This window comes from Entelurus aequoreus, linkage group LG03 (genome assembly GCF_033978785.1).
Source record: "Entelurus aequoreus isolate RoL-2023_Sb linkage group LG03, RoL_Eaeq_v1.1, whole genome shotgun sequence".
NCBI classification, from domain to species: Eukaryota; Metazoa; Chordata; class Actinopteri; order Syngnathiformes; family Syngnathidae; genus Entelurus; species Entelurus aequoreus.
This window is the reverse complement of record NC_084733.1, coordinates 78,920,743-78,932,999: the sequence shown is the minus strand read 5'-3', so window position 1 is coordinate 78,932,999 and position 12,257 is coordinate 78,920,743. Positions and strand designations below refer to the sequence as shown.

General features: G+C 37.8%; 1 protein-coding gene across 3 annotated transcripts; it reads right to left on the bottom strand.

Annotated features, from left to right (window-relative positions):
• Positions 1-2,719: 2,719 nt before the first annotated feature.
• On the bottom strand, positions 2,720-12,011 carry akip1 (A kinase (PRKA) interacting protein 1). Of its 3 annotated transcripts, none has more exons than XM_062040686.1 (5): positions 11,868-12,011; positions 5,865-6,037; positions 5,168-5,242; positions 4,993-5,100; positions 2,720-2,992 (listed from the first exon to the last, which is right to left on the bottom strand). In XM_062040686.1, the coding sequence occupies exons 2-5, from the start codon at positions 6,021-6,023 to the stop codon at positions 2,843-2,845; spliced, it is 492 nt and encodes a 163-aa protein (XP_061896670.1). In that variant the 5' UTR covers positions 6,024-6,037; positions 11,868-12,011; the 3' UTR covers positions 2,720-2,842. The 3 variants fall into 3 exon arrangements, with proteins under 3 accessions (XP_061896670.1, XP_061896672.1, XP_061896671.1); XM_062040688.1 differs by having other exon boundaries at positions 2,720-2,987; XM_062040687.1 differs by lacking the exon at positions 11,868-12,011 and adding an exon at positions 11,634-11,779.
• Between the last annotated feature and the right edge of the window lie 246 nt (positions 12,012-12,257).

Here is a 12,257-nt window from a genome sequence, read left to right as displayed (position 1 = left end):
CCCTGTGTTTCAGTCACTTCCTGGTTCTAAATCCAATCACAGCCCTGTGTTTCAGTCACTTCCTGGTTCTAAACCAGTGGTTCTAAACCTTGTTGGAGGTACCGAACCCCACCAGTTTCATATGCACATTCACTGAACCCTTCTTTAGTGAAAAATAAAATGTTGCATTTTTTTCAAATTCAAGACAGTTATGTTTTTGGTAACACTTTAGTATGGGGAACATATTCTAAGTAACAAAGACTTAATTTAGAGTTATTTGGTTAGGGTTATAATAAGGCCATGCCGAATAAGGCATTAATAAGTACTTAATGACTAGTTAAGAGCCAATATGTTACTAATTTGCATGTTGATAAGCAACTAATTAATGGTGAATATGTTCCCCATACTAAAGTGTTACCAAGTTTTTTTACTGGTGCACAAAATGAAGCGTGCATGAACATCACCTTGTTCAAAGAACAAAACCAACACAGTACATAAACTCACAACAAATTACACACCTGCAAATCAGTCTGACTTCTGCTGTTGCCGTATCTGTAATACGCCGATAGGGAGAAGTTTTTATATACACAATGAGCCGGGTGTGTCTTGACCTCCGCCGAACCCCTGAGCCCGACTCACCGAACCCCTAGGGTTCGATCGAACCCAGGTTAAGAACCACTGATCTAAACGCAATCAAAGCCCTATATTTCAGTCACCTTATGATTCAAAACCCAATCAGAGTTCAGTGTTTTAGTCACTTCCTGTTTCTAAACCTAATCACAACCTTGTTTTAGTCCCTTCCTTGTTCTAAACCCAATCACATCCCAGTGTTTTAGTCACTTCCTGTTTCTAAACCCAACCAAAGCATTCAGTCACTTCCTGGTTCTAAACCCAATAACAGCCTTGTCTTTTAGTAATTTCCTGGCTCCAAAACACAATCACAGCCTTGTGTTTCAGTCACTTTCTGACTCTAAACCCAGTCACAGCCTTGTGTTTCAGTCACCTCCTAACTCTAAACCCAAGCACAGCCTTGTGTTTCAGTCACTTCTTGGTTCTAAACCCAATAACAGCCTGGTCTTTTAGTCCTTTCCTGGCTCCAAAACGCAATCACAGCCTTGTGTTTGTCACTTTCTGACTCTAAACCCAGTCACAGCCCAGTGTTTTAGTCACTTCCTGGTTCTAAACCCAGTCAGCCTTGTGTTTCAGTCACTTCCTGGTTCTAAACCCAATCACAGCCCAGTGTTTTAGTCACTTCCTGGTTCTAAACCCAGTCACAGCCCAGTGTTTTAGTCACTTCCTGGCTACTTAGTGGCTTCCTGTTCCATTCAGGATTGAATACAAAGTCTCCCTACTAACCCACCAGTGCCTCCATGGAAATGCCCCCCTCTACCTCAAAGAACTACTCACCCCCAAATCCTCCACACAACACCTCCGCTCCGGACAGACTAACCTCCTCCAACCTCCGAGGACAAAGTTCGAACAATGGGAGACTGGGCTTTCTGCTCCCAGTCTGTGGAACGCTCTCCCTGACCACCTGAGGGCACCACAGACTGTGGATGCTTTAAAAAAAAGGCTTAAAAACCCTTTTTAAAAAAGCCTCTTTTTTTTTTTTTAGATATATGCATACTAGTTCTAGCTATTTGGCTGTTCTAGTTTTTATTTTTATTTATTTTTTATTATCTTTTTTTTTTTAATACACTGTAGCACTTTGAGGCTGTTTACTCAATGTAAAGTGCTTTTTACAAATAAAATCTATTATTCCTGGTTCGAAACGAAGTCACAGCCTGGTTTCAGTCACTTCCTGATTCTAAACCCAATCACACATCCCAGTGTTTTAGTTACTTCCTGGTTCTAAACCCAGCCACAGCCTTCAGTCACTTCCTGGTTATAGACCCAATCACATCCCAGTGTTTCAGTCACTTCCTGGTTCTAAACCCAATCAAAGCCTTTTTTCAGTCATTTCCTAAAAATGTGAATCACTGTTTGGAACGTGAAACTGTGCATTTATTTGAAAAAAAAACAGAACAAGTTGGCTAAAAGACAAAAAGGTACCGTATTTTCCGCACTATAAGGCGCACCTAAAAACCTCGAATTTTCTCAAAAGCTTACAGTGCGCCTTATAATCCGGTGAGCCTTATATATGGACCAATATTGAGCCACAACAGGTCTCGCAACCCCAGCCTCTACTGTAGCGTGTATTCTATGCGCCCTATAATGCGGTGCGCATTATATATGAACAAAGCTTTAAAATAGGCCATTCATTGAAGGTGCGCTTTATAATCCGGTGCGCCTTAGTGCGGAAAATACGGTATATATATCCCCATGTGACATCTTGTTAGATTAAGAGAACATTAGAAGTGTTTATTTACTCGGCTAAATTTGTCATGTTTATTAAAGATAGCAACCTAGAAACGATTACTTTGCAAGCTAAGTTTTTCATACTTCAAAGTCGATTTCTTAAAGTGAAACCCAATTTATCGCATTGAATTATTTTAAATTATAAAAGCTTAAGCAAGGTTTTCTTTATAAATGAATTTAAGTTGTTTTATACAAGCCCAATTTGTTTATACATTTGTTTAATAATTATATAATTTCTTACTTTTACAGTTTGTATATTGTTGTTAAATATTGATTTAACTTGTACAATGAAAAAACTTTTCAATCACTTCCTGTTATCGCTAACATGAGAGTTGTCTCCACAACATGTTGCTCTCCATGAAGACAACATGACATTCTCTCATTGAAAAATAAAATCTTTATTTTGATACTGGGCGGTGGGATTTGGTATCAATAAAAAAACGCTGACGTAAAAAAATATATGTGTGTATATATGTATCATTACTAGTGACAGTCAGAGTCCGGGTCAGAGGTCAAACGTGAGGCTGACCGTCTCGCCGGCGCCGAGGTTGATCATCTGAGTCTTCTGCTGTGAGCCCGGAAGGCTGGCGCTGACCGCGTACTCTCCTGGGGCCACCTCGATGTAGAAGTCCTCCTCTGCCGACGTGCCTCTACCCTGAACACAAGTTGGTAGTGTGAGCCTGACGCTCATTGACTCTCCCTGCTCACTTATTTCTACACTTTGTGTTAAAATGTGGCTCTCCTGTACATTAGAAAAAGCTCTTGTGGAGGCCACAGTTTGATCCTGGAACAGATCATTTCTTATGGAAAAAAAGGCCAGTGTTCATGTGTATTAGCAACTGCATAGTTTAGGTGGTTCAAACATTCAAACTTCAGCTAAGTTGAAATTTTAATTAAAAACAAATACCGTAATTTCCGGACTATAAGCCGCACCTGACTATAAGCCGCACCAGCTAAATTTAGGGGAAAATACAGATTGCTCCATATATAAGCCGCACCCGACTATAAGCCGCAGGGTTTTGATGTGTAATTACCGTAGTATATAGGGGTTCCTGCTACCACGGAGGCCATTGTCGGGACACAGATGACTGTTTGGGAACGCAAAGTGTCCCATTTATTAACAATAAATCTTTCAATCATTCAATCAAACTTTCACATCTTTGACATGGCGAACAGCATTCGTGCAGAGTACAAATAATACAACAGTGCAAAGTAATACAAAGTGCTCGCCTGTACGTTATCAAAATAACCAGCCTACCGGTATATGAAAAGTCAGGCTTTAATCATTGTGTCATCGTCTTCCTCCTGCGTACTAAAACCACCGAAATCCTCTTCGTCGGTGTCGGAGAAGAACAGGCCATAAATAAGCCGCACCCTTGTATAAGCCGCAGGGACCAGAATGAGGGGAAAAAGTAGCGGCTTATAGTCCGGAAATTACGGTATATTTAAACCTTTCACAATAATAGAAAACACAAAGATTAACGTTTTTGTTTTTTTTAAAGACAATAAAAATAATTTCTAAAAATACATTTTAAACATAAGAAAAGTTTATACATTTATAAAAAAAAATTAAGGGAAAAAGGAAGAATAAAGGAAAATAAAGATATATTAACAGAAAAAAGTTATACTTGTGCAAATATAAAAATGTATTTTTAATAATGTAAGGGGTAACATTTTTCAATATCAAAGAAAAAATATGAAAAACATTAAGAATAAATTAAAAATATTACAGTAAATAAGTTAAATAAATGATAATGTTGAAATATTTGTTCCATTAAAATAAATGGTAAAGGGGGAAAATAATTTTCCAAATGTCAAAGAAAAAAGTTGAAATACTTGTTCCATAAAAAAATTTTTTAAATTTTTTTACAAGAATACTTTTTTACCTTGTTAATCTAAGAAAAAGATAAGAAAACTGTGATAAGAACCAAGTCAAAATATGTAGAGAAAAAAGTTAATTTCTTTGTAAATGTTTTACATGCAAAAATTAACAAGCAGAAAAAAGGTAGAAATATTACAAAACAAGTTAATATTTGGTCAGATAAACTGTAAAAATATAAAAAACTAAAACACGAGAATATTAGGAAAATTAAGTGCCAGCAGAAAAAATATTGATTCTATAAGAAAATGTCATTTTTCATAATAGTAATAAAGTGTTTGTTTTTTTTAAAGTTGTCATATGAGAAACAAAAATAAAGTTGGGAGAAAAAGTTACAATATTCTGAAAATAAATTAAATATGTGGGAAAAAAGATGTGCAAGAAAAAAAAGTTGAAATATTTGTAAAATCATGATTTACTTTTTTTGTTGAGTTTAGTGATCATTGATTAGGACATGAATTGATTAACGTGGACCCGATTCAAACAATTTGAAAAACTTATTCGGGTGTTACCATTTAGTGGTCAATTGTACGGAATATGTACTGTACTGTGCAATCTACTAATAAAAGTTGCAATCAATCAATCAGGCATACTAGCGATGTGTCAAATAAAAAGTAGCAAACATGGTGACATCTCAAACTTCTCGTAGACACGTTTTTTCCTCAGCTGTTTCACTGGAACACGCATGCACGTTGCGCGGCCTATTCATACTTTTTTTTGTTGATTATTATAAACTAATAATCACGAGAAGCCATGATGGAAATTTTTGTACTCACGTGTCGCCCGGGTGGCGGTGGATAAGCGTTGATATGCTTATGGAAGCGACTCATATGTTTCTTTTCAGACTTGGGCATGTCCACACAACCCGCCAGCTGGTAGAACTTCTGCAAGGCAAAGAGCGAAGCGGTGACGGCGGGCACAGGTGTGACGTGCAAAGAGGCGCCGACTGACCTTGCAGTAGTAGTTGGTCGTCACCATGTACTCCGCGATGGTGGCGAAGGCTTCCTCCAACTCTCTCCGGCTTCTCTGCACGGCAACAAGGGAGGACGGGGGAGGGGGTTGATTGATTGATTGAAATGGAACTGAGAATAGAAACAGGTCGGTAGTTGCCAGGTTCCAATTTGCTTCCTTTTTTAAAGAGGGGAGTTACTCTTGCAATCTTAAAATCTTTTGGTACTTGGCCTTGTGTAATTGATAGGTTTATTATGTGCGTGATGATCGGGGCAATGATGGAGGCAGAGTCCCTGAGGAATCTGGAGGGAATATTATCAAGGCCGGTGGCCTTGTTAGGGTGGAGCGCGCTCAATTTTTTTAAACACCTCATCAGCTGTGACCATTTCTAATTTGAAATCATCGTTGGATACTCCTAGCTTTCTGTAAAAGGCTTTAATGTGTTCTACACCAAAGCGACCAGAGTGGTGGGACAGCTTGTTGACAAGAGTTGCGGCTATGCTGGTGAAAAAGATGTTAAGTCTGCTAGCTACCTCCATTTTGTCTGTAATGAGGGAGTCACCCTCCTTGATGCTGATGTTGGTGAGTCTTGTTTTAAGTTTCTGGCTGCAACCAGGAAGCTGGTTGTTGAGAATTTTCCAGAGCTCACGTGGGTGAAGGTGGCGTAAAAAGCGCGTCGGCAAGACGACGGGCTCACCTTGTTACGTGTGACCGGGTCTTCGGGCATGTCGGTGGCGTAGATGTGCGGGGGCGTCGTCCAGTCCACCTTCCGCCTGGAGGCTCGCTCCAGCACCTGCAGGCCCAGACGGGCGCTGCGCTCCAGGGAAGACTCGATCCAGTCTAGCGTCGTCGTCATCGAGACCTGCTCACCTGGGGAAGAAGAGAGTTTAAATTATTTTACTGTGCAGCTTCTTCTTCTTCTTCTTCTGGGTGGCGGGGAGCTGGAGCCTGTTCTTTCCCGGCTGACTATACACTTTGTCAAATGTCATGATTAATAGGTTTAAAAAGTAGCATGCCAACCCTAATATGCTGGCAGATGAAAAATCAGCATACTTCTAATATGGCACCAAGTAACAAAATCCATGATTTTTAAGTTAAAACATACATAATTAGCTTTAATCATTAGCATATTAACAAGGGAACAGGTAGCCTACTTCTAAGATGGCGACAACACAATCCATAATTAGGTTAAAAAGTACGAAACGAGCTAAAATGCAGTGTAAAAAACCCCAAATACATTAGCATGCTAACCCTAATATGCTGGCAGATGAACAGTTAGCATACTTCTAAGATGGCACTAAGTAACGAAATCCATGATTTTTCAGTTAAAACGTACATATTAGCTTTGAACCTTAGCATATTAACAAGGGAACAGGTAGCCTACTTCTAAGATGGCGACAAGTAACAAAATCCATAATTATTAGGTTAAAAAGTACAAAACGAGCTAAAATTAAGGCTGCAGCTAACGATTATTTTTCTATCGATTAATCTATAGATTATTTTTTCGATTAATCTATATATTATTTTTTTTCGATTAATCTATACATTATTTTTCCTTTTACCGATTATTTTTTTATTCAAAATGAAGATGAAAAAATAAATGTAGGCCCGTTTTTTCAAAAGGCATGGCTTTTATTTACAAAAAAAAAAGAAGTATGGCCACTCAGTCAACATTGACAACAACATGACTAAATATTCTGTAACAATGTAAACATTTAAAACTTTTAACATTTAACAAAATTAAAAGTAGCTTATTTGCTTTTTAATGTGCAAATATAAAAGTCAACATCCAGTGCAAATCTTAATATTCTGCAATAGTATAAGCATTTCAAAAGTAAAAGTATTGCTTATTTTGCTTTAAAATGTGCAAAAATAAAGATAAACATCCAATACAAAAAAGTGCAAAACGAAATATTCTGTAACAGTGTAAACATTTCAACAAAAGTGAAAGTATTGCTTATTTGCTAAAATGTGCAAAAATAAAGATAAAACATCCAATACAAAAAAGTGCCAATCTAAATATTCTGGAGCACTGTAAACATTAAGTATTGCTTTTAAAATGTGCAAAATAAACATCCAGTCCAACACAGTACACAATAACCAATTCTACTCATTCCAGTGAGTGACTAACAGTTGTAATGAAGAAAGGTTAGCATGTCTACATGCTCTGGTTCTTTTCTTGTTTACAATATTCCCAGCAGCTGAAAATAGGCGCTCAGAAGGTGTCGATGTGGCTGGAACTGAGAGGTAATTAACCTTCACCTCAAGCCAGGACTGCGAGTGAGCTGAGCTGCAGTTTATATTTCTAGAAGGTCAACGGGCTCATAGTGATGTTACTAGTAGTTGACTGGGAGGTGTTTATTATCATTTGGGGAGAGTCCGCTGCCTGATGCTCACCTGCTAAACACCTATCTGCTCCACGCTGAAGCGCTGACTACATGCGCTCTGAATACACACTGCTGATTGGCTGATAATGCTTCGTGTGTACCAATCAGATGGTTGTGTGGGTGGGACAATGCTGCGTGTGTACCAATCAGATGGTTGTGTGGGTGGGACAATGCTGCGTGCTGAGACAGAGACAGGGGAGCGAAGCAGCTTGGTAAGACTTTAGCAGCTAAAGTTAGCTTTAGCTTAGAAACTCGTTCGGTACACCCCCGTGCCGAACCGAAAGCCCCGTACCGAAACGGTTCAATACAAAACACGTACCGTTACACCCCTAGCAGATACAAATGACACATTCATGTTTTTGTGTAATGATGACAACGTATGCTCGCGCGGACGATTGACTAGTTGATGGTTTTCTTTTCAAATGTTCGTTCATAGCCGTTGTGCTGCTATGATAGGCCATTTACGCTCGACACAGTGTGCATACAACAACATTATTAGGCCGTTTATTGAAATACTCCCACACTTTTGACCACTTTTGGCATGCTTTTCCCCCCTCGCTCGCACCGCTCGCATCGTCTGCTTTGATTGTCTGCTTTGCGGTCCGCCATGACGGTAGTGTGACGTAAATATGCGACGCGTCGATGCACAAAAACGGCGTCGACGTATTTACGTAACCGATGACGTCGACTACTATTAGGGTTAGCATGCTAACCCTAATATGCTGGCAGATGAAAAATGAGCATACTTCTAATATGGAGCCAAGTAACAAAATCCATGTTTTTTCAGTGAAAACGTACATAATTAGCTTTAAACATTAGCATATTAACAAGGGAACAAGTAGCCTACTTCTAAGATGGCGACAAGTAACCAAATCCATAATTATTAGGTTAAAAAAGTACGAAACGAGCTAAAATGCAGTGTAAAAAAACTTTAGCATGCTAATGTTAGCATGCTAACCCTAATATGCTGGCAGATGAAAAATGAGCATACTTTTAATATGGCGCCAAGTAACAAAATCCATGATTTTTCAGTTAAAATGTAAATAATTAGCTTTAAACATTAGCATATTAACAAGGGAACAGGAAGCCTACTTCTAAGATGGCGACAAGTAACACAATCCATGATTATTAGGTTAAAAAGTACGAAAACGAGCTAAAATGCAGTGTAAAAAAAACAACCTTAGCATGCTAACCCTAATATGCTGGCAGATGAACAGTTAGCATACTTCTAAAATGGCACTAAGTAACGAAATCCATGATTTCTCATTTAAAACGTACATAATTAGCTTTAAACATTAGCATATTAACAAGGGAACAGGTAGCCTACTTTTAAGATGGCGACAAGTAACACAATCCATGATTATTAGGTTAAAAAGTACGAAAACGAGCAAAAATGCAGTGTAAAAAAAAACGTTAGCATGCTAACCCTAATATGCTAGCAGATGAACAATTAGCATACTTCTAAGATGGCACTAAGTAACATGATTTTTCAATTAAAACGTACATCTAACTTTAGCATATAAATATCAGCATGCTAACAAGGGAACAGGTAGCATACTTCTAAAGATGGCGCCAAGTAACAAAATCTATAAATTTATTCTGTAAAAAGTATGAAGTTAGCTAAAATGCTTGTATAAAACTTTAGCATGCCAAAATTAACATGCTGGCAGACGAACAATTAGTATACTTCAAAGATGGCGCCAAGTAACAAAATCCATGATTTTTCAGTTAAAACGTACAAAATTAGCTTAAAACATTAGCATATAATATTAATATTAGCATTTCAACAAGGGAACAGATACCATACTTCTGAGATGGCGCCAAGTAAAAAATCCATGATTACTAAATTGATAAGAAATGGGATACAATTTTAGCATAAATGTTAACATGCTAATGCTACCACGCTAACAGAACATTTTGTAGTATCCTTCTGAAAGGTGACGCCAATGATCAAAATCTATGATTAGGTTAAAAACCTACATATTTAGCTTAAATAATAGTATAAGATGTTAGAATGCTATTGTTAGCATGCTAACCTTAATATGCTGGCAGATGAATAAGCAAATTTTTAAGATGGCGGAAAGTAACAAAATCCATGATTTTTAGTTTAAAAAGTACAAAACTAGCTAAAATGCAGTGTAAAAAAATGTTAGCATGCTAATGTTTGCATGCTAACCCTAATATGCTGGCAGATGAACAATTAGCATACTTCTAAGATGGCACTAAGTAACAAAATCCATGATTTCAGTTAAAACGTACATATTTAGCTTAAAACTTTAGCATATAAATATTAACATCCTAACAAGGGAACAGGTAGCATACTTCTAAAGACGGCACCAAGTAACAAAATCTATACATTTATTCTGTAAAAAGTTAGCTAAAATGCTTGTTACAAACCTACATATTTAGCTTAAAAAATAGTATAAGATGTTAGAAGGCTATTGTAAGCATGCTAACCTTAATATGCAGGCAGATCAACAATAAGCATATTTTTAAGATGGCGGAAAGTAACAAAATCCATGATTTTTAGGTTAAAAAGTACAAAATCAGCTAAAATGCTTGTATAAACTATAGCATGCTAACATTAACACGCGGGCAGGGGATCAATTAGCATACTTTTAAAATGGCGCCAAGTAACAAATCCATGCTTTTTCGGTTAAAATCGGACATACTTTGCTTATAACATTAGCATATTATTGTTAACAAGTGAACAGGTAGCATACTTCTAAGACGGCGCCAAGTAACGAAATCCATGATTAGGTTAAAAAAGTATGAAATTAGCTAAAACGCTGGCATAAACTTTAGCATGCCAACATTAAAATGCCGGCAGAGGATCAATTAGCATAATTATAGATGGCGCCGAGTAACAAAATCCATGCTTTTTTGGTTAAAATGTACATAATTAGCTTAAGACATTAGCATAATAACATGGCGCCGACTGATGAAATCCACGATTATTCATACTTTAAGATGGCGCCAAGTAGAAAACAAATAAAATTTTAACATAAAGGTTAACATGCTAACATTACAACGATGTAACGTATGCATGCTAACGTTACAACAATGTTGTCACATTAGCATGCTAACGTTACAACAATGTTGTCACATTAACATACATATTTAGCCGTATAACTTGTTAACTTGCTAATGCTGGCATGCTAACAAGAATAGCTTATGTTACAAGTCACCAAAATGATTCCCGAGCGCGGCCACCGTTGCTGCTCACTGCTCCCCTGCAGAGAGTAATTTCACCACACCTAGTGTACGTGTGTGTGTGTGACTATCATTGGTACTTTAAATTTAAGTGAAAGTCAACTAGTACCAATGTTTTGTTCTCTTTTCCTTACAATTTTTTAAACAAGATTTTTATTGTGCAAACATTTGAGCTTTTTACGGTATTACGACTTAATTCAGACTTGTTCTACTAATATTTATGTAAAATGACTGATCTAGGTGTATTTTTAAAAAATGTGCTGAGGGCAAATACACAAAAATCTCATAAAACGACCGCATGGGAGAAAAAAATCTGCGAGTTGACGGAACAAAACGGTAGTAAACCAGACCAGGAAACATCCTAGGATTGATTCATTGATTGAAACTATTAGTAGATTGCACAGTACATTACATATTCCGTACAATTGACCACTAAATGGTAACACCCGAATAAGTTTTTCAACTTGTTTAAGTCGGGGTCCACGTAAATCAATTCATGGATAAAGTTTGCAAAATGAAAAAGCTTTTTTTTTTTTTTTTTTTTAGTATTTAGCCGTAATATTTATTCAATTATTACAAAGTAAAGAAAACTTCCCACAGTCAGCACTCCCTTGAACGCATCACCAGTCAGCACCTGCCAGGTGGGCAGCACTAATCAGCAGTGCTACGTAAAGTATTATAACTTTTAGTACGTAACATATGAGCGCAGTGTGTACTTTACATCAAATTAAAACATTTGTAAGCATGTTTGATAGTTTCACTCACCAAAAAAAGGAGCAGCCCCTGAAAGATTTCAACTACAAAACTGTTCTTTCGGACTACATTGAACTACACATGGTGGACAATGCATGCTCGCTTCAACTTACAAACATTCCGTCGTCGCGTCAACCGGTTTTAGCACGTTAAAACATAATTAGGGGATTTTTAAAAAAAAGTAATTACATAGTTTAACATTAATTAAGTACATTTAGTGAGACTTGTCAAGTTTGTCAGCAATGACGTAATGAAGTTGGCGAGCCAATATGGCGGGCGAAGACGAAGAGTGGAGCATTTTAAACGTACGCGCTCGCACGCCGCTTGTCAAGTATTCGACGTCTTACCTCACTTTGACGAGCGACGTCATCCGCGTCTACTGAGACTTTTGCGCCTTCTCACAGTTGACACTTGTCACACACGACAGGACGAGGCATTCCCTCGCGTTTTAAACCGCGCCCCCGGAAGAAAAAAAAAGCCGGAAGTGGCGGGGGGGGCGCGGTCCCCGGGGCGGTCAACAACGGACAGGAGAACGCTCACCCTGAACGTGCTCTGTTCGTTGCATTCAGGGACTATTTCTCAAATTGGAATATTGTGTCTATTTGTTTGAATTCAGGAGTGCAATTCAGACTGAGAACAATTCAAAGCATAGAAACTATTCACAGCTAAGGGGGCAAAGCATACATCCATTTGCTACCACTTGTCCCTCTCAGTAGTTTACCAAATTAAACTTTCTG

Bases quoted from the DNA above. Each gene is read 5' to 3' on its own strand.
- akip1 (XM_062040686.1), bottom strand. From the start codon at position 6,023: ATGACGACGACGCTAGACTGGATCGAGTCTTCCCTGGAGCGCAGCGCC. The intron at 5,101-5,167 runs GTCAGTCGGCGC...TTTGCCTTGCAG, and splicing joins CGACCAACTACTACTGCAAG to AAGTTCTACCAGCTGGCGGG. The intron at 2,993-4,992 runs GTGAGTACAAAA...ACTTGTGTTCAG, and splicing joins CACCGCCACCCGGGCGACAC to GGTAGAGGCACGTCGGCAGA.